The 22472-nt window shown below is 41.5% G+C and overlaps 1 protein-coding gene across 2 annotated transcripts; it reads right to left on the bottom strand.

Annotated features, from left to right (window-relative positions):
- Positions 1 to 730: 730 nt before the first annotated feature.
- pan3 (poly(A) specific ribonuclease subunit PAN3) lies at positions 731 to 21705 on the bottom strand. Of its 2 annotated transcripts, XM_085287199.1 has the most exons (18): positions 21029 to 21705; positions 20038 to 20159; positions 18839 to 18911; positions 18680 to 18750; positions 18375 to 18519; positions 17984 to 18201; positions 17570 to 17674; positions 17429 to 17486; positions 15635 to 15796; positions 13184 to 13300; positions 12945 to 13046; positions 10745 to 10910; positions 10372 to 10459; positions 10123 to 10262; positions 8581 to 8710; positions 4218 to 4282; positions 3996 to 4134; positions 731 to 3315 (listed from the first exon to the last, which is right to left on the bottom strand). In XM_085287199.1, the coding sequence occupies exons 1-18, from the start codon at positions 21366 to 21368 to the stop codon at positions 3175 to 3177; spliced, it is 2382 nt and encodes a 793-aa protein (XP_085143325.1). In that variant the 5' UTR covers positions 21369 to 21705; the 3' UTR covers positions 731 to 3174. The 2 variants fall into 2 exon arrangements, with proteins under 2 accessions (XP_085143325.1, XP_085143326.1); XM_085287200.1 differs by lacking the exons at positions 20038 to 20159; positions 21029 to 21705 and adding an exon at positions 19649 to 19926.
- Between the last annotated feature and the right edge of the window lie 767 nt (positions 21706 to 22472).

The following is a 22472-nucleotide window of genomic DNA, read 5'->3' as shown; positions in this document are numbered from 1 at the left end:
TTTTCTATATCACATCCAAATGCAGGTTACACATTAAAGACCACCCTTTCTTTTTTTTTCTGAGTGTGTCCTCCATTGAACCCACCTCTAGTTGAGGTGCTCTTTAGAAGGGATACCTGTATTGTTTTGTTTCCATTTAAGCCTAAGACGCTGCCATTTGAAGATAAAATTAAAATGCCTTTATTTTCACTGCAAGGTTATCTAAAAACTCTGAAATCTCACTTTGGTGGAATACCACTGGAAAAGATTCAGTGTGCTCATGGTCTCAGTTTTATTCCCAGATGAAGTCCTGTGTGTCACACTGCGAGTTTTTAACATGACCTTGCTGTGAAAATAAAAGCATCTTAATTTTGTCTTGAAACAGGAGTGAGTTAAGACTTTTTTCCATTTTATTTATTTGTGCAGTTTCAGCCTTTATTTTGATAAGTCGGTATAGGAAAGCAGGAAATGACACACAAGAAATGGTCCAGGGCAAGCTTAAACTCAGGTCTCAGCAGCCTTTCCGCACAAGCCACCCACCCAAGGAGATAAGCTACAGCAGTGCCTTAAACCAGTAATAAGTGAGGTTAAAGCCCATCATGCAGTTTCAAAGAAAACCAAAGAGGAATGTGTTTATAATACAGTAAAATCCATGTTTTTATTATGTATGACTGTTATATTTTACCTATATATTAAAAAATGATGGTCTCTGTAACTGCCCCCCCCCCCAAAAAAAGACTCAACATCAGTATCAGTTTTGGTATTCTTTATTAAAATACTGCTGTACACACAAATATTGCAAAAATTTGAGACAAGAACACAAGAGGGGCTTAAAACATACTAAGATGGTGATTGTAGGTGTGTTGATGTTGGGGAAGAGGAGAAGGTCATCACTAATATTAACCGGAGTGTGTGTTATCATGTGGAATACAGTGATATGAGCACTGACGTTACACAGGCCGAGTCAGGAGGGGCGTGTGTGTTTTTCAAAATGTGTGCAAGTTTGTTTCAAAGGGTTTCCTAAAGCACCACATTCACCAGATAAGTTTTGTCGGTTCATTTTTTTTCTCATTTACTAAAACAGAGGAAGTAGTACATGATCTAACACAGCCAGCACCCTGAAGGTTTGTTGTTGCCCCCAAGAACAGACCGCACTGAAAAGCTCACATAAGTCGACTGCATCTGGGACAGTTTACTTGATTTTGACCTCTATCATCATGATTCAACTGTGTCGACTGTGTGTTAGAGTCTTTGTCACTTTAAAGTCTCGTGTTTGTAACATTTAAATGTTTCTATGAAAAATCTGAATCGGACGAATCAGCAATTGTAGCTTGGCAGAACTTAGCTTGTTGTTTTCTGGGTAATTGAAGGTAAATGAACAATGTCTGAATGTTAAATGAACCAAAAGTAGATCTGTGCTTCAGGGCAACATGAAATCCCCCCCACAATGTCTTAAACTTACATTAACTTCCTAAAACCGCCATCTGAAGACGTCCCGCCCACTCCACTGTAGCTCATCTATATGACTGGACAAGGGGCAGCCAATGACAGCCAGACACATTCAATCATTGGGCCCATCCAGCTGTTCGTCATCCTGAGAGAAAGCCAAGTCATCCAAGTGAGTGCAGCAGCCAGCGCTGCTGCTGTGTCTCCAGCACGTTTGTATTTCATGATCTTAAAAAAATAAACACGCAAATAAAACAAATTACAGGTGGTGCCCTGTTTGTATCCTCCTTCGCCCTCCATCCCCTTCCCATTTACCTAAACCCCTGCTGGAATTGGTCCACAGAATAAAAAAAAAAAAAGCAAAAAAAGAAAACTTGACAGCCCTCCCAATTTCCCATCATGCATTCCTGCACAACAACTGAGCAAAGAAAAAAAACAGCTGGGAAAAAGTCACAAAAGCATTGCTTTTTCTCAAAAGTAGAGGGGCCCAGACCCCCTGAGGGGAGGTGAAGTTTGGGATAAAAGGGATGGAAAAAGAGGGAACAGTAAGAAAGAGACATATATAAGGGACATTAGAGGTGAGAAGATAGGTGTGGGACCAAATAAGGACATTCCACAAAGAGGCAGCTATGGCTCCACCTCAACAGAAGCCCCACCCATGGGCTACACCCAAGTGTTGGGTAGCACAGCCAAAATGACCCTTCCTTGAGCGGTAGATGCCACGACCATGTCCATTGACCAAAGGTGGTTGCTGCATATGAAACAAACACTTGGTAGACGGCAACAGGAGAAGACACCCCTTCCTCAGTGCCAACAGAAACCACGCATCCCCACCCCACCCCATCTCACACTACCCCAGGAGAAGACACCTCTTCCTGAGTGCCCATAGACACCACAAGTCTCCACCCACCCAATCCCAAATCCCATTCCATGCCACCCCACTGCAAATGAATCCAAATTCCATAATCTCCTGAACCAAAATGTCTGAAAACCTTATTTGTTTTCCAGTTTTACAAACCCTTCCCGCCCTACCCAAGTGGTTTTATTTCCTTTTGTCAAAAGGGAACCATCAACCAAGGCTAAAGCTAGTTAGCTGTCCAACTCCAATGAAAGCCTTGAGTGGTGTCTCCCGTCTCCAAGTGCTTCAGAATGAAGGGGTGTGGTCTCCAACCGGAAGAAAGATGCAGTCAGTAGAAAGCTAGATTTCTTTTTTTTTGTTTTTGTTTCAATTCCGAGTCTGCTCTGGTAATTTATGTCCATGTGTGATTTTAGCTCTCTGTTCACCCTGTAGGCCACTCACACATATTCATAAAAATAACAAAACTTGACAAAAAAATTAAAATCTTAGTGCATCCTCCTCAGAAAAATAAACCCCAGCTGTAGAAACAAACAATAAAAGCAGGAAAAGTTCAAAACGTCATGTTTTGTGTCTCACTTTGTTCCCCAAATCTTAAAAAAATGTCATCATATGTGTTCGTCACAGCTTCCATGTTTGTCCTTAAACTTTTGTTTTCCTCCTTTTGTTTTTAAACTTTCAGCTGTGGGGTTTAAGAAAACTAAAAAAGAAAAGTTACATTTTAGAAAAGCCTTCCTGGTGGACAGGGTCAGTGTATGTGACTGAGGTTCACGAAGCCCTGCCCCGCTGCCTTTGCCATGCTGATGTCATCTCTTTGAGCCTGGTCCTCCACTGTAGTGCAAAAATGTGCTCCAGGTCCCGGCAACTCCACCCTGCCGGGCCTGAAAGCGGCGCTACAGAGAGCCGGATGCAGCGGCCTGCAGCTCCTGGAAGGTACTGTCAAAGCAGCGCTTCAGGTCCGAGTAGGTCACAACCAGGACACTTTTCTCGTCCCGAGACACCAGGCTGATCTTCTCAGGAACGCCTGCGTCCAGCTAAATGAACACAAGAAACAGAACTTTTTAAAAAAAAGTATATTTTGTAAGTGTTGTTTTCTGTTTTGCTACAGTTAGCATACAAAAGCAATTCATTCTTATGAGAAAAGCAACTGTTTTGACAATCAGTTGGGATCGCTTTCGCAAGTCACAAGGTCATGTGGGTGCACCGATAACAGGATAAGACTATCTGACACAAATTTAACAGTGAGTGCAGCTATTCATACAACAGTTTACTCAAATGAAAAGGCTGTAACTGCGAAAAGTCACAGCTTTAATTAGATTCAGGCTAATGAAGTGAAAAGAGGAACTAAAGTGTTAAGAAAAACGGTGACAGCTTGACAAGGAAGTTAAGCTGGTGGTTAAAAAGGATCTACACATGTATGGTGCTGGTTCAGACTGACATACTGTATAATTCAGTGTTTTGGAACTGAAATTTGGAAAATCGCTACACTGTAAAACATGTTAATCTTTTTTTTAACTTCCATTTGCAGTCACTGGGCACACTGATGTGCGATTTTAGCCTATGCTATTGAAGCATTAACAGAAAATTGGGCTGCTGTGCATGTTTGCCTAACTTGTACACATTAAATAGTTCCACGAAGTGCACAACTTATCAAATATCTGCTTATTTAAAAACAAAAGTATTAAAAGAGACCAAAAAAAGAAAGCTCCCTGACTTTGTTGAGGCAGGAGACGATGTGGCTGAGGTCAATCCAGGGCGTCCCCGCTTCTGTCACCTGGTGAAACAGGTGGTCCCGGAAAAGCTTCAACAGGTACCGGTCGCCTGTTTCTGACCACGTTGGGTCCTTTTGGAATCTGATTGGCACAACACAAGACTATGCAGTTGTAACAGAAATAAATCACACACTATGATGCAATGTTCAACAAGTGGTACTTACTCTGGACGTTCATTTATGGTGCCCAGCTTGGCCAGCAGGCGAAAGAGTCGGCCATTTTGCACCTCCTGCAGAAAAAACAAAACAAAACAGGGGGGCCAATTTTATTTGTCTGCACCAGAAATTTTCATTTTTCTTTCAGTTGAAAGAAGCAACGTTGAAAGCAACACCAGAGGAGAAAAATACTCTGCCACTAGTGGCGATAGCAGGCAGTAAAATTCCCCACTCATTACCAACATGCAGTGAATGCTGCTTTAAATTGTATTTTCATTCCTGCAGCTGTAAACAGAGTACAGATGTTAAGTGCAATGAATATGGGCCAAATGAGAGGGGGTTTAAATTTGATGGGTGGGGCAGGGAGATAAATAAATAAACAAACATATATTCCAGTGGGATTTTCTCTTATAAAACACCAATTTCAAATCAAAAGCTCAGGTTCCCCCTGCAAGGAATGCTTCCAAAAACTGAAACCGCTGCTGTTGACTTTCTGCCCATACATGGTGCTGAGCTCAGTTTTCTCTCACGGGGTCTACAAGATACTTCCCTCTGACTGAAAGTGAACCCAAAAAACAATTCTCTGAAATCAAAGACGTGCAAGACAGAAGTAAACCAATATTACACCTACATCATGGCTCCTACACATCAAAACCACCCAACCTAATCCACATAATAGAGAAAAGAATGATGTACTCATAAATATACATTGATTAGGGTGGAATTATGTGATGCATTCTCATAAACATCTTTAACTTAAATAATCCATTAAAAATAAATGCGAGCAGGTGCCAGTTTGTGGAAGTTGCCATGCTGTCATGTCATGCTGAGATAGACGTCGCCATTTCCCTGTTTGTCTGTGGCTAGAGACTGGCGATACATGTAGTATAGCTTTAAACACCCCCCCCCCCCAAAAAAAAACCAAAAAAAAAAAAAAAGCACACACGCACGAACATCTCTTTTAACACTTGTACATGTATATTTTAATAATCTCCTTCTTGTTACATCCTCCCTCATTTCCACCTCATCCCTTATCTCCTGAACTGCACAAATGAACAAAAACAGGCATAAACATGCTTGCTTATTCCAGATATTGTTGCAGTTACTTATTGGCAGCAGATTACACGTGGGACCCTCTCATCTCTGGATAGCTGACAACAGGCCAGCTAAACAACAACAGATGGTTATAAACTAATGGTATGCCAGTGAATGCTTGAGTGTCCCAAAATTCACACCTTTCCTCTGAAAAACAGCTTGTTTACACTCTCATATCGTGTCCAAGCCCAAGAATGCTAGACACTCTTCACCAACGCGTACTGTAACTTTAAATCTGCACCTAAAGTTGTTGAAAACGTGATGTTGCTCACTCCATGACAGATTACTGCACTGCAGCAAATTACAGCTCACCTTCATGTCTGCAGATATAATTAATTCCTGCCTCTCCTTTCTCTTCTTCCTCTGTCTCACCCTGTCAACTGTATCTTCACTGTTGGACAAAGCGACAATTACTGAAAATCAACTGGCCAATCATTTCGGCTCATTTGAAAATGTATTCAGGATTCATTTTTCTGTAACAGTATTTTCAGACTAGCTTCTGTGTCCACTAACTGAATCAGAAGAAAACTACTACTAACACTAACAAAAAAATAAACTTTTTCAGGATCCAATAAACCTAAAAGGAAATAAAAACAGAATGCAATGATCTATTTGAACTATATATAGAGTTTAAAAATGAAAATGAGAACATCCAAAACGCCGAAACTAAGGAACTGATTCATAATAAATATTTGCCGTTTTGGAATTTGATACCAGCAACAAGTTTCGATGATGTTGGGGACAAAGACCGGAATAGTTTCATGCCGCTTAAAAAAAAATGAGTTAATAATAGTCAATAGTCTTTTAAAAAAGTCTGTGAAAAACTGTGGTTTTTCTCACTGTGATGCTGAGAAACAAGAATTTGGGGATTTGGTCAGAGATTGGTCTAGTATATAAATAATTTTAAAAATTCAGCAAATGCAGACACATGCAAATATCGAGGCTCAACACCACTCAGGCCACACTGACTAAAAAGGAAAGCGGAAAACCATGCAAATGGAAGAACTTGTAATAACAAGATCCAGAAACGCTGCTGTCTTCTCTGAAGTGAAGTGTTTACCTCTACTGTGGCCTGGCTAATCAACATTAGACATTCTTTCTGCAAATCACAGATGCTGAGTTCTTCAGGCTGAATTTGCCTGCCATTAGAGCAAAGTCTTCATGACTGTGTGGAGCTGCATTATTGCACAAGACGGGTAACTTGCACATCTGTGACGATACTACCAATACCAAATGACATGTATAGGTTTATGGGGCAGTTTTTTCAGTAAGGCAATGCCAAACCACATTACGCGTCTGTCTCAGTAGAAGGGATAGTAATCAAAATAATAATATAAGAACTCACAAATGTCAGCAAATGATCAGAGTGGATGCGAGGGAATGAACAAAGAGGAAAAACTAGAGGGACAAAAAAATAAACAAACAAACAAACAAACGTCCCAGGAACTGTATTTCTTTCCATCGGCTGGCACCACATGTAAACAACCGGGACACAATCACATTGTAATTAACACACAAAGCAGCTACACAAGCATAAATGCCAGCCACTTACGCTGGCTACATCATAGCTTCTACAGACATTCACTGCAGAAGCCTAAATCAGGGCTGACTGCAGTTCAGGTCTGTCGCACTTAAAAGCGTTAATTTACAAAAAATAAAAACAACCACCAGTGCTACCCCCTCAGCCTTCTAGTAGACACACCTGTGCACCTGTTCAAAATTGCACGTCCGCTTGTTCTCAAGTTATCGCAGTCACAAGATTTTCAGAAAACTTACTCTGAGCTTGAGATTCAAGTTACTGAGATTCAAACATCCAAGAAATTTAAGTAGATGCACCTATGGTATGAATCTGAAGCTCCTGCGCTGACTGGCTGTCCAGTTATCGGATTCATAAACTTAGCTGTCCAAACCGCTCGCCCGCCCAGCGGGTTGACGGCAATTCACCCATCCTTTTACCACTGAGGTATTACAAACTGAAATACTGTGAAAGAATGAGGTTGAGGCAAATGAAAAGCTTACAGGGACCTGTTAAAAGAATGAGGTGCAAACAATGCTCTGTCCAAGCTTCTGTTAAAAGATCCTGCTGGCAATTAATTCACACAGTTCATACAGTTTAGGAGAAAAACATTTCAAATCTCCTCTTTGTATCGTTAGCAAATAACCATAGTGTTTAAATTACATACCGTTTACTGTAAACATACTGCTACGGATACATTGTTTGGAGGGGGGCGGGGGGGGGGGGGGGGGGGGTCTCTGGAGTTGACTGAACAGTGTCTGTTTCATTTTGTTAACCCTCTCCCTATCTGATGAACAGTTACAGCTGCAAGCAGAGCCAAACATGAGATTTCCTTTGTCTACCTCAAAATCATTCAATCTGATGTGTTCCAGATGGCTAAAAATATCAAGCATGGGTACCAGTGATAGATACCAGCTGTATTTGTATTACTACATCTACATCACAAGAAAACAAAACAATGAGTGCTTCTTGGCAAAATGACCAAATTAGAATCTAAATTAAAGATTAACGAGTGTCTTTAAAAGCAGCATCATGGCTGAAGCAACAACAACCTGTAACTTAACACAGCAGCACTGTTACAATGATGCAACCACAAACTCAAAATGGTTTACATGAAACTTAACTTTCAAATAAAGCTTTTCTTCAACAATATAAGAGTGACCAGGAAAACGCAGGGGGCTACTGCTATTTTTACACACGCAGGCATGCATTCAGCTTCATCTACATACTGTCATTAGCTGAGTTTGGACTAAAAAACTCATACTACTGAGAACCATTTGTGTTCTCATGAAACATTACTGACATCACTCAAATTTAAAGAACTCTGTTTTCATAACACCTACTCAGAATAGATAGTAAACAGGGTCTGCAGCTAGGAGGGTTAAAAAACAAAAAAAACAAAAAAAACAAAAAACACAAAACAAAGAAAAAAAACAAAACCCCACAAGCTACTTCACTTGGCGTGTCAGCACGGAGACAAGGCCGGAAGAGGAAGCTGGGGCCTGACCGAAAGAAAAAGACTGAGATGGGGTCGGGTTGGGCGTTTCACACATCGATGCTCCAACAAGTCCACAATATACTGTACAACATCCTGTGCGTGCACACACACACACACACACACACACAACTTCCCTATTTGCTAACCAAGGTAATACCCCCTTTTATCCACCGCACATGGAGTAAACAATATGGCTGATTCATGTTACAGACACGTTTTCTGTTCAGACCTTCTCTGTGTATTCAACATAACTTTCATCATACCTTGGCCAGATCCTCCTCAATGACGTCATTCCTCATCTGCGACGCATCCAGTTGTGTGTAGAATCTGGCTCCAATCATCGGCATGATGTCATTGACGCTGCGCAGGCGAGACTGTTCGGTCAGCAGATACCTGCAAAACACAGCAACAATTTACCTTCGTGCGAGTTCAGGTCAGGCGCCACTGCACTCACAAGAAGGCGGTTTCTTTACACACTGCCATTTTCTTCTTCACCATTAAGTATAAGGTGCAAGCCGTGGACAAAAAGGTATAAAACACTGCTAAAACCTTAAACAGCACAAGTGTGAGTGCTTCAATTAGAAGATCAAACGCTACTAACCAATCAGATTCCAGCTTTCTCTTATATGCTAAGTTTTGGTTAATTTCATCTATACGCAGACAAAATTAAGTGAAAACTCAGCTGACATGTTATTATGCCACCTGTGACAGTAGCCTGAGTATACTGCATGTCACAATTTACTGAAGTATAAAAGCATCAGTTCTATTAAGAGGTCAACTCTCACTTCATTTACAGGACGCAGATCTGATAAGTCAATGGCCATTAAACTTCAAAGGTTATTTAGCTTCACACCACCACAAAAAGGTCACACTGACTGAAAGTCCCTGCAGATATTTTTCTCAGCTCTTCTTACTTATTCAATACACGAATCGCATGATTGCATGTTTAGGTGCTGAAGACCTCGTCTTTTTTTCTTTTTTCATAAAGATAAACGTCTTTCAGATAACAGAAACACTGCATAGGACTAACACAGACACTGAGAAATGCATAAAATCTGACTATTTGAATCCTAGGTCAAGATTTTTTTTTAAATGTTCTAATCATTTCCGATTACAATTAATCCTACAGAAGTTTGACACGACTCCAAAGTTGCTGACAGGTATTGCTACAATACCTGTCAGCAGAAGTGCATTGATTGCTCGTGGTAGAGCTAACATAACATAGAGGAAGCTAACAGTAAAGGCTCAGTAGTCCCTTCTTGCCCCACGGACAGCTTTTATTTGTGTTTTTGAAATAGTTTAAGTTAAACCACGGATTGTGGTCAGAATGAGTTGACAACACTTTTTTGTTCAGTCTCAATGTGGTTGTGTTTGTTGCAATACATGTACAGAAGCCTTTATTGCACTTACGATAAAACCAATGCGTTTACCGCCACGTCCATTAATATTGTTTCACATCGCATGAGTTTGTCAGCTACACTGACACGCGACATGTGTAACAGGCAGTAAAATAAGGAACATACAAAGGAAATAACAGCAGTATGTAGCAGCCTTTGGACTCTCACACCAAGCTAGACTAATACAGATAAATTAGGTGGACAATGTTAACTGACTTGTTTACTTTTCATTTTATTAATTTAGGTCTGGTTGCCATCACCTTAGCCACTCTACCACCAAAAAACAGGGAAGTAAACTGAAGATTCCTCCAAGCTACAGATACCAGTGATAACCCAAAACAGGTATTAAGTGCAGGCATTTTAGTCCCCCCCCCCAAACTGGGCAACATCACACCACCACCCCCTTACAGAATGAGGTTCTTGAGGTCTGAAGAGTAGTTGATAGACACCAGCTCCATGGCCTTCTGCAGGTTCTCCCTTTGTATGCCAGCCAGGGAGTTGCATGCCAAAGCCAGCACAACCTTGCCCAGTGACACGAGATCTGCTTGCTACAAAAACGACACAAAAATAAACTTTAACCACACTTCCTCAGCTTTTGAAGTAAAACAGAACGACAGTACTAAAATAAAATAATTTCACATGAAGCTGATAAAGTACCTGGTACTGTGGCATAAGGGCAAGATGATTGGTCTGACTGTTGTCAAATGTTAAGACATCAAACACCCCAACACAGTTCACCCGTAACCTACAAAGATTAGCGCATTAGGCATTAGGTAACATACACGTTTGTTGTGCATGCACAGTAGCGTTGTTATGAAAAACGTAAGCGCTGAATGAAAATATTCTTTTGCTTTTAATAGATTTTTTTTTTTTTTTTTTTACACTTAAGTCATAGTTTCATCTCTGAGCTTAACAATAAATTCATGTTCTTTCACACATGGACATTTATGGTTATAAGAGACAGGCTATGATTCTTATATCCATACTGAACAATGAAATATGTGCTTAGACACTTGAATAGCGTGTATACCTGGTCTTGCCAGTGATGAGAATTTTGCTGGGGTCCATCACACGGCAGGCCAGGCCCGCCGTGTGGATGGTGCGCAGGGCTGAGCTGAGCTGGACGATGTATGCCCAGATGAGGGATTCTGGGAGAAGACCCGCGTGCTGCCGTGGTGGAGGGGGTTCATGTTGTCCTGCACATGAGAAAAAAGTTTTATTGCACAAAAGTGGTGTGAGGTTTTACATTACTTATGAACTAATCCTCAGACTACTTCCTCAGTAACCTTATCTTCATGACAAGCTGTTTCTTAGAGGTCTGATATGAGTAAAAACGCATGAACTTTAGTGTGTAGATTAACAAGCTCAGCGACAGTGCAGACTCAGAAAACAACTAAAAATTCCTGATAAAATCAAGAAGCTCAATGACATATTGTTTACTGTATCTTTACTTTTACACTATGCTGCATTCCTGTTAATTGCAACTTTGTTTGCAGTTAAGAAGTGACTTAATTGCATTTTCTAAAAACAAAATATGAAGGAATTCATTCCATTCATTCATTCATTTAATGTGCATCTGTTGGATGCACATTAAACTAGTTGTAAAGCACTCAACAGCTGTGAGATCCCTGTGAGGTTTTGCATTGTGCGCAGGTTTTACCAATTTGGAAAAATTGCGCAGGAGGATAAAGTCATCCACAACTTTTCTGAAGCCTTCGTTATGTATGCGTTTGGTGGACACACATCAAATGTTATTGGCATTGGAGATTTCAGTGTGGTTTTGTGAGCTGATGGAGACCCTGATGCGCTGTACAGGCTTCTTTCCGGCCTTCATGCATTTAGTCAGCAGTTTATTTTCAGACAGCCGAGTAAGTTAGCTGTGTTGCTTTGTGGTGCAGACAACTCCGTATGCTTTGCATAGGATTTATTCTTGTTTAAAAATCACTTGCACTGAAGCCAAAGTATTTCCAGTCCTGACATTTGATTTTTGTTTTGAAACGGCCTGTTACATCTTATATTGATCTTTTAACAAAGTTTTCCTGGGCCAGACTGCATCCCGGAAACTTCAAGCAACCGGATGCAGGGAACAGCTGTGACTAGCACATGCTGTTAGGGTCATGGGAGACGATTAAGGAGCACTTGGATTTGCTCTTACTTTGCGTTCTATTGATGTAGCACGCAATTTTAATATCAGTCAATTATGGTCATTTAATTGTGGGAAGCCAAAGTTGTGACCGAGATTAAAATGTGATTAACTGTGGAAGCCTACTTTACGTAAAACTGACGAGTTCACTACATCACTGAGAACCGCTAATGAAATTCTTACTCATCAAAATACTCGTTTCAGTCAGTTTGAACAAGCGTCTCATAAGGCAAGACCGCTTACCGTTTCTAGAAATCGTGTTTATTATCGGGGCAGTACTCACTTCTTTCTCGTAATCCCCCTGCAAGTTTTACAACCAATGTGAACCACTCGCATTGGGTAATGTAAGTCAGGCAGTAGAGCGTTAGGGTGTGTACAACACAATCAAACCACAATGCAACATGTGAGAATAAGGAACCTGTTTGTTTCACTAAAGACCATTCCAGAATGAAATGGCTTCAGATGACATTATCTGGTATTTCGGTGTATAATCATCATGTACCCGTGTGCAAAGGCATCTGAGAGACACTTGTTATATACACACACGTGCTTGTATATACATCTCATTTGTTGTGGTTTCTTATCAGTGTTTGGAATGGATGACACAAAGACCAAGGTCTGAATGCCTCTGCTTCCTCTGTCTGTCATTCCTGTATACAGGCTATTTAACAGCACCTGCCTTAGGATCAGTTTCAGCCACAGTTTCCTCCAAGTCCCCGTGTGTCTATCACAAAGACCCATGCTTGCCAACCGTCAGCTTAGGCTACCAAACAAGACTTCAAAAAACACAAAAAAACCCTCTCCAAAACATATTTTTAGACACTTTGAATTTCTTAAAAACATCATGTATTATTTGTTTGCACAATCTAACCCATCTACCTACATACCTATAAGCATGGCATGAGCACAACTGCATGCAATGCAATCATGAAAGCATGCACTCAAATAGACTTGGGCCGATGACCTCATTATCAAACAAGTAAACAGAGTCGAAATGTGTGAAGGGGAGGGAGTGCAGAAAGGCGTGTGAGGTGATGCTAGGCCTATTCGTAGCAAAGGACGAGGAAGGGAGGGACAGTCAGCATACCCCATTTCCTTTTGGTGAAGTACGAGTCTGCTGCTGGGTCATTAAAGTGTCTGCTGAACATGGTTTCTGCACCTGCATGGAAATCATACGAGAACACCAAAGCTGGGGAAGAAGACAAAAGCGTGAGAAAACATTGAGCCAATTTAGTATAAAATATAGTTATGTAACCAGATAAAATGCAAGTCTAAAATCATGTAGCTATATAAAATTTCTGTTCAAATACAGCTGATTACACTCACAGTGGTCTCCAAAGGCCTTGGTGGTGAAGACCTCTCTCAATGTTACAGTGTTTGAGTGCTGAACCTTCTTCCACATGTCCACCAGCATCATGCACTTTGTGTTAACGAGGCGGAAACCTTTGCATATTAAAAATATGAATTATTTATAAGACATTCATTTTATGTTAGATTGGGATTGCAGCTCATAAAACACACACACACACACACACACACACACACACACACACACACACACACACGATGCAAGTCAATAAAATTAATATTCAGTTTTATCTGCTATAAAACTAAAGCAATTTCCACAACTCCTTTATTAGGCTGTGGGAAGGTAACATTTCATGTTTAAATCTATGGAGTTTAAAGTTTCAGAACGTCCTTGGCATTAAAATAATTTGATCAAATTCATTAATTAATTATTGCTCTGTGAGTTAAATCCCAATATTAACATTATTTTCTATAGCATTCATCTCTTGTCTTATTTCCAGCAGTGTTGATTTCTACTGTTAATGCTGATATGGTCTCTATCATCATCATATTCATCTTACATGCTTCTTATTGGAGTAGGCGGTACTCATAGGGATTATTTTGTGAAGAAGTGTCAGATGATATGTGAAACTTCCCTTTTATGTAAACAAAACAGAGCCTGACACAGAAAGCCGTCTTAACAGAGACAGCTGATAACCACTGTCCGACTGGGAGTTTCGGTTTTGTCAAACCAGCTTGCTCACTCACACACACACACACACACACACACAGTCACACTCACAAGTTTGAGCTATATTCAAACTTTCGTGGGGTATACCTCTCTGGTCTGGACATTGGCCAAATGTAGTAGACAAGATTAGAAAGCCTGTTGTTACAGAAATACTCATTTGGGGAGGAGCAGATCCTGGAAAGAGCATGAAGGTGGAACTACACCTGCTTGCTGGATTCACTCAGGTATTGAATGTTCTATTCTAACATGAACTCAACTGGACATTAAGTAAACGTTGCATTACAGAGCTTACGAGATAAAAATCTGTTCTGTCAGACTGAGTCGCAGCTCCCCCCAAGTAATGTATTGAAAGTTTAGAGCTGCAGTGCACCCATGAAAGCATTTAATTAAATTCAACTCAATTTTATTTATATAGCGCCAAATCACAACAACAGTTACCTCAAGTAGGGCTGCCACGATTAGTCGACTATTAAAATCGTCGACGACTAATTTAATAGTCGACGCATCGTTTGAAGCTTTGTAAGATCACAAAGGACGCAGGAATGAGTAGTAGGATTTAAGAGTGTAATAACGGACTGAAACAGAAGATGGCAGCACTGCATGTACAAGGATGCCAGCTGCCGTTAAACCCCGAAGAAGAAGAAGCTGTGTCCCAGAATTCATAGCGCAGCCCAGCGCAGTTGTCAACAATGGCGGCAGCTAGTAGTTTTAACTTTACTCTTATTATTCTTTCTGGGTCACAAAATAAACGTTTAACATATTTTAAGGCGAGAATGTAGCTGTGTAAACCTCAAATATCTGCTCAGTTTATCAAGACACCGCATATTTTCAAAAGCGCTCCGACGTTTTCGGAGACATCTGTTACCCACTAGCTCGTTAGCTAGGCGGGGGCAAGGCTAACTAGAGCCGTGAGAACACCGGACTCCCGGCAAATCGTTTTCAAACCCACCGCCGTCTTTCGCTAGTCAGGTTAAACATATATATAAGTCACTTAGATAACTTAAAAATGTTATTGTTTGGCTTTCTTTAGTATTTTATTTGTTCCTGAGTAAATCGGTTTGGCTGAGATTAAAGTTATAGTTTTTGCACAGCTAAAACTGTCAAGCAGACAGCTGATTATCAGAAGTGTGAGACGCTGGAGAATATACTCCGGTGTCCTGTTATATTTTAGAAAGCAAGGAGTTTATTAAACTTCACCGAAACAATCTGCAAATTTCATTAAAAATTAATAAACTACCATCTTGTCTTTATTTTTAGTTAGCACAAACACTTCAAGCTGTAAGCTAATGATAGTTATATAAGACCAGATGCTGCTGGTGCAATAAGCTGTACGCTGTACGTCCAATGGATGATGATCTGATTAGTCGACTAATCGCAAAAATAATCGGTGACTAGTCGACTATCAAAATAATCGTTTGTGGCAGCCCTAACCTCAAGGCACTTTATATTGTAAAGGAGACCCCACAATAATACAAACAGAGAAAAAACCCAACAAACATATGACCCCCAATGAGCAAGCACTTTGGCGACAGTGGGAAGGAAAACTCCCTTTTAACAGGAAGAAACCTCTGGCAGAACCAGGCTCAGGCATTACAATACAACATTACAATATTAGAAATGCTGGAACAGCTTCTTTCGCTTATTAAACTGGGCTATTGGGAGGGTGAATCAACTCTTAGGATTATCTGACATGGTGTGTGGCATCTGAGAAAAATGCATATGATGGCCACATTTCTTACCATGTATCCTCCTCAGGCAGTACGGTAAGTCATCTTTGCTATTCACTGCCTTGTAGCACGAGGTGATGTAGCTGAAGTTGCTGGTCTTCTGCATGCGGTTTGGTGGGGGAAGGGGCTCGAGGGGAAACAGGCTGTGATAGCTGTCCACCTCAGATGGTACATCTACCAAAAACAGGCATTTTTAGAGAGAGAAAAAACACCACATACTGCACAAAAAGTAAAGATTTAAAATGTAAGTGGCAACTAGGGTTGAGCGATATGTAAAAATGTTCCAACCGACAATCCTTAGTCCAATAATCGACAATGGGTGATAGATTCACTTTTTGATAGGCGGAGCAATATAATCATGCACAGACTGATTTGCGCATTTACAAGATAGAAGTCCAAAGATGGACAAACTAATTTCCAAAAAAGATTAGGGCTGTCAGCGTTAACGCGGTGTTAATTCAATCATCACGATTAAAAATTTTAACGCGCTCAACCCGTCTGGAGCGCAGAATGAACTTTGGACAAACTGTCCAAAATGCGTTGACAGAGACATTTCAAGGATTTTGACTCAGTCTGCGCTCCAGATGGGTTAATTGTTAATCCCGTTAGTCGTGATGACCGCACATTAACGCTGACAGCACAAAAAATATATATAAAGTCACCAATTTGGGATGAGAGCGGTAAACCTAAGGATGTAACCAAAGTGGTGTGCCGCTTGTGCAGTCGTATAGTGCGAGCAAAGTACTCAAACACGACTAACTTACATGAGCATGTACGTGTCCACCATCCGAATTAGTATGCTAGGCTATCACCAGCTTCTGCAGCTCCATCAACAAGCATTTGGGCGCGCTCTGAGGAGGGTGCATTTGGGCGCGCTCTGAAGAGGGTGCATTTGGGCACGCTCTGAAGAGGGTGCATTTGCTCGCAGATGAAAGAGGGTGCTGTTAAAACAGCGCTATTATTATTTTTTCTGTTGGCTGCTTCTATTAGCTAAATCCTTATTAGAAAACTTGTTCATGGGCAAATAAATAAATCGCCCTCGTTAAAACGATCGCCGATGGGCTCAACCTATAGTCGATATATTCGTCCAATCGCCCAACCCTAGTGGCAACAAACAAGATTTTTGGTTTAATTTACTGTAAAGTTCATATTCCTGTGGTACAAAAAGCTTGTTTGCAAAACAATCAGAAATCTTGTTTTCCCTGTTAGTGACCAAGAGCTTTTCCCCAGACGGTAAACTATCTCGAATAATTGTGAAAACCAGTCACAGCAGAATTTTTAAAAAAGTCCCTGAAGAAGGTGAAGTAGGAGCGTGACAGAAACCAAAAGTAAAACAAGACTGAGCCTGAAACGGACATTCACTCTATTACAAAAGCTCAAGGATTTGTGATCAAAAGCAACGTGTGTGGCATCATCTCCAGTGAGTTAACTATTAACAAAAAATGACGGCTTACTAGCCTGAGTTATTTTAAAACTGAATCTGAGCCAGACTTTCCAACACGTGCCTTAAGGAAGACACTGAAAAGCTGTCTGTTGCTCCACAGCACTGCTGACGTGCTGTGTTTGTGGTAGTTGCAATCTTAGCAACACACACACACACATACCCACAGAGCCCACAACCAACATATTGCACACTAACAGGACAGAATAACTCTACATCAGACTTGCAATGAGCACTAGTGCTAGTTTGTTTACATGTAAATATAGAAAATAGAACACTGAAACAGCCATTTAGTTTTATAAGCGCATGTTTAAGGTCAGTTGTCACAAGCATCCCTTATAATGTCAACAATGTAGATGCTCTACCTGGATTTTCTGAGTGGTCAATTTGGGCCATGGTTATTAGATGTCTGTTTATCAACTCCTGAAGAAGAAACAAGTGGAGAAGACATCAGTTATAAAGCTCCAGAGAAGAGAAGGGGAATGTTTGGTCAACAAGGACAATACCTGTCGAAGCTCATCAGCCATGAAGAAGGACGGGGCATTGGCTTTCGGCTGCATATAAGCCACATGTGGCGCCGTGGGGGGATAGATATGGTAGGTAGGAAACACCTGCAACAACCAGAAAAAAGAAAATACAGCTTCCTATTTATTGAGAAATGGAAACCAGTCTGATCATACAAATATTGTTTTCAGGCAGCTATGCAAATGAATGCGAGAGAATGAAACTCTTGTGATGTCATAAAAAACAAAAAAAACAAAAAACAAACCAAATTACAGTCCCTATTAGGCCATGAATTTACATCTCAATGAAGCCTATTAAATAACTCATATTTATATCAAAACTTAAAAATGCAGACTGATTTAAGTGATATTCATTTTGTTGTGTTTAAAGTGACTGAATGCACAGTGTATCCGTACCATCCCAGCCATTGGTGCCGGGGTGTTGTCTGTGTAAAAGTAGGTCGTCCCCCCTACAGTCTCTTTCTGGATAATGTGTGCACCCTGGTCAGACGCGGTGGTGGGCACCATGTAATTGGCAGGGTTTGGGGTGTGACTGCGTCGACGGGGAGCAGGTGAGGTGTGTGGCGTAATTTTAGGGGAGTGAAGAGGAGAAGATCCCGCAGACAACGACATTCCTGAAAAAGGAGACAGAACATGAGAAACGTTTCTTAGGAAAAGATTTAATTTCACAGTAATATATGAAGGAAATCCCTCACGAACTCAAGTATTACAATTTCTAAAGATGAAAAACAAAATTGAGCCCAACAGAAAGTGTTTGGGTAGAGGGTAGTTCTCAAAAAACCCACACCTGGAGCCAGTGCAGCAGCTGTGGAGCTGCTGAGACCAGGATGTGCAAAGAGAGGTGAGGGGAAGGCCTGGACAGTGGACTGAGCCATATTGGCCATACGTGGAGCTCCCTTAGGGATGAATTCACTCGCTGCCGGGTTAGGAGCCTGCCAACACAAATGAAAACAATGGAAAAATTAAAAGTCGTCTATCAGTCTTGTTGGAGGCAAATTAACTCATCTTGGCTTCAAGTACTTCCTTATATAAAAATGTAATCCTGAACCCTTAAAGAACTTTAATGCTATGACCCAATGTTTGTACGCTCACCTTTCTCCTTTGGGAAATGCTAAGAGCACCAAAATCACTGAACAGTGAGGACGTCGGGGAGTTCACTGGATCTGCAAAGCACAAAGTGTTGAAGGCCCCTTCCAAACTTCAGTGGATGAGTGTCAGCTAGTGCCCCAAAGATATCTCAATACAGCTTACCATGAGTGCTGTGGCTGAAGTTCTTGGCACCATCATTGAGAAGACTGGGAGAGCTGCTGCTGGTAGTCATTCGCTAAGGAGAGCAGCATCCAGAGGAGATGTGTTACAAAAAGCACCCTGCTGTCCAATTATGTGCATCAAAATACAACGAAGTACCATAAAATAATTTAACTGCAGGGCCTTAGTCTCCAATTATGCTTTCAAAAACCTAAAACTTTTTTTTGTGGTGGTAGGTTGGAGCTGCTGGTAGCCAGTTGCTGTATTAAACCTATAAATGTTTTAGTTCCAAAGTAGTTGGTGTCAAATTAATAACTAATCTACAAATTCAGCTGCCTCTTTCATGAGGCCAGGGTTTTGGATATAGTCCAACTTCACTGCTTTGGGCTGGTCACGTCACTCTTTGTTTTGCTCTGTAGCATTCTGTCAGCTTGAAATAGGAGCACGTGAACCAGCTCTTCACCTGGCTCCAGGTTCTGGTTTGAGTGGCCCTCAAGCTCACAACAGATCTCCCAGAGAGCTGAACAAGGACTACCATCACTAGCCACAGTCCAAGACAAAGGATTCAGAGCTGGTCTAAAAGCAAGATGAGAGACTCACTGGAGAGGCAGCTCAATGACATTAAACACTGGCCAAAAAGCAACGCAGTCTACCTGCAGAGTCAAGTTTAGATCGTTAGCAGCATCTGAACTTTCAAAAGCATGCCTGAGGGCATTGTCTACTAGTAAAGTTATTGCATACGGCACAAAAAGAAAGAAAGAAAGAAAAGAAATAAGGTTCAACCCTAACATAACCATGTTGCCAGTCACGTACATGTGAAAACCACTGACTGGGGATGTAGCGATATACCCGCCAGTAAATGCCTCGATGACTCCCAACAGCAAAAGACGAAACTTAATGATGGCAGTGGCTGACGTTAACCTATTGTGTCACATCGATTTCACAGTAGCTAAATGTTCAAAGTTGGAGTGATGAAGAACTTGAAGACTTTGGTTTATTGTGAAGCTGTTTTTATGTTTCCCTGTAAAAAAAGAAAGGGCAATAACAACAAACTCAATACAGAAATGTAACTGGTATACCATCAACTCAGAATTTCATAGGCATTGTATTCCTAACATAGCAAAACAAAACACGCATATATTCATTTTCAGTTCGTTTAACTGTACATTTACTGTGACAGACCTACAGCGTCCCTCTTGTACCTGCATCATTGAGTATTTAGGCTCTGCTGGACTTCCAAATCCATTGACCCCAATAAAGCTGCTGCTGAAGTAAGAGTTGGTAAGATTGGCATCGCTCAGGGTTGCGCCTTCCATCCCTGGGACTGTAGATGACAATAAAAGCAGAGTTTTGCAGATTAGGACTGCAACCAGACCATATCAGTTAGAGATAATTGCTTACACAGTCCAAAATGTAATGCACTCATGCTAATGTGTGCACAAGTGAGCGCGTCTTCAGCCAATCACAGTTTGAAAGCATGTAAACAGTGAGCCGCAGCTGAAGCTTGACCCAAGGTGATAGCTACCACCAGCAAACTTTTTTAGTAATACTTCCAGGGCAGCTTTTAATGCACGACTGCAAAGTGCATGCTACTTAAACACAAAAACACAACACACAAAAACAATGCCTACTAAACCGTTAGCGTAGGTAGGCTAGTGTTAGAAAAGACTCAACTTGGAGAACAACACTAAACTTCACTTTAAGTTAAGTGAAGAAGAAAATGCAAAGTGCTGATAAAAACACTCATTTCTCCTTTTTTGGAGGAGAAACCCAAACAGGTAGAATAAGTTAAAGTGGTCAGTTTAAACATAGTTTAGCTAACGCTAGCTGGCTATTAGCTGCAGGAGCTAACGTTAGTGGGACGCGGATTTCTGCCCACTCACAGCTGTCACACAACACAACAGGCCTCCTCGGCTACAGCAGCATGGCTCATGTTTTGTGTTTTTAAGATACTGGTAACACAACGTGTAGTCAAAACTTGTGAGGCGACAGTTAAAGAGCGCGATATATGCTAGTTGCACGCTGGGCTGTTTTGCTAATGTCTGGCAAGTAAAAGTAAACCACGTTGTTTTGGCGCTGAGAGGCCTCAGTGAATCCTCGGGCAAAATTTTAACAAAGCTCCGTGAGGCCCGAAAGTAAAGTCACAGTCAGTCACCCTGCACGAGGCCTTGGTTTACAGTCATTTGTACTCACTGGTTAACAGCTGCCCCTCCAGAGACGTACTCGCAGGCCCCAATGTTTCACTCTTCTTGGGCACGCCGGTGCCCCCACCGCCCGGGCAGCCCGCCGCGGAGCCGCCAAGGGAATACCCCGCTGGCGTCCCACCACCCCCGGCCATGGACAACGGGACAGGGCTGCCGCCGCCGCCGTGCAGCGGCAAACTCGCCAAGGACGGATCCTCATGCAAGAACTGACACTCATCTCCATAAAAGCAGGTTTTGTCTTTTGCGTAGTATCGACAAAACTTCACCTTGACATTGGGTATCCCGGCACCCCCGAGCGGAGCAGCTGAAGGTGGGAGTCCACTGTTCATGGCACTGCTGCTGCCGCCACTGCTGCCGGAAGACGCTCAAACATAGAGATGCAGGAAGCTAGCGTGCTAGCCCGCTAGCTTTCAACCAGTTTTCACTTAAAGGAGCGGGTTAATGTCACTTCGGGTGGTGGAAAACACTTAAGATCCCAGAGTACTCACATTCTAAGGCTAAGGAGCATTTTGGTTTGAGGAAATATCACTGCATGTGAAATCCTGGTCGTCGTTGTTGCTTTGGTTGTTTACGCTATCCATGCAGCTGCCTTCGTAAAGTAGCCTGTTGTTGTTGTTTTTTCCGCTCGCAGCCTCTGTGCTGTGCTACAGAGCCGCTAGCATAGCTGTGCATTGTGGGTAAAACAAATTGTATGGATGCAAACTAAATTTGAGGTATCTGCGATGTTGACAAAGATATAGGGGGAAATTATCTTTTTTTTTTTTTAGCGCGGTTATCATTCAGAATTAAGCAAATGATTGCAACATCGTAAAACATTTTAAAATAAATTTTAAAAAAAGAGAAAGAAAAAAGAAATTACTTCTTATTTTTGGTCTTACTAGATGATGGAACAAATATTTCCCAGCATGCATACAATATCTCTCTTCTCGGGGCGACCGTGGCTCAGGGGGTTGGGAAGCGTATCTGGTTCGATCGCCGGGCTCTCTGTCCTGGTCGTTGTGTCCTTGGGCAAGACACTTTACCCTACTTGCCTACTGGTGTTGGCCAGAGGGGCCGATGGCGCGATATGACAGCCTCGCTTCTGTCAGTCTGCCCCAGGGCAGCTGTGGCTACAACCGTAGCTTGCCTCCACCAGTGTGTGAATGTGAGAGTGAATGAATAGTGGCATTGTAAAGCGCTTTGGGTGCCTTGAAAAGCGCTATATAAATCCAATCCATTATTATTATGTCTCTGTCATGTTGATAACGTAGAAACCAGCCTCTTCAGTTTTTTCTTAATAAAAACACGCAGAAAAAATGATTGTACTTCCATTTTTTTAAATCTCCAACAATAACGAGAAAACAGTAGTTTCTCGCGTGTATATTTTAGGCTCTCAGCGTCATCCAATGGTCTTATACTTCCTCTATTTATAAGGCACATACGGGCGTCTTGTA

The sequence above is a fragment of the Mchenga conophoros genome, linkage group LG9 (genome assembly GCF_057382185.1).
Source record: "Mchenga conophoros isolate Kocher_MC1m ecotype Shallow Benthic linkage group LG9, M_conophoros_male_GT1.1, whole genome shotgun sequence".
Taxonomy (NCBI): Eukaryota; Metazoa; Chordata; class Actinopteri; order Cichliformes; family Cichlidae; genus Mchenga; species Mchenga conophoros.
Note: the sequence above shows the minus strand (reverse complement) of the source record. Positions and strands in the feature narration are given on the sequence as shown.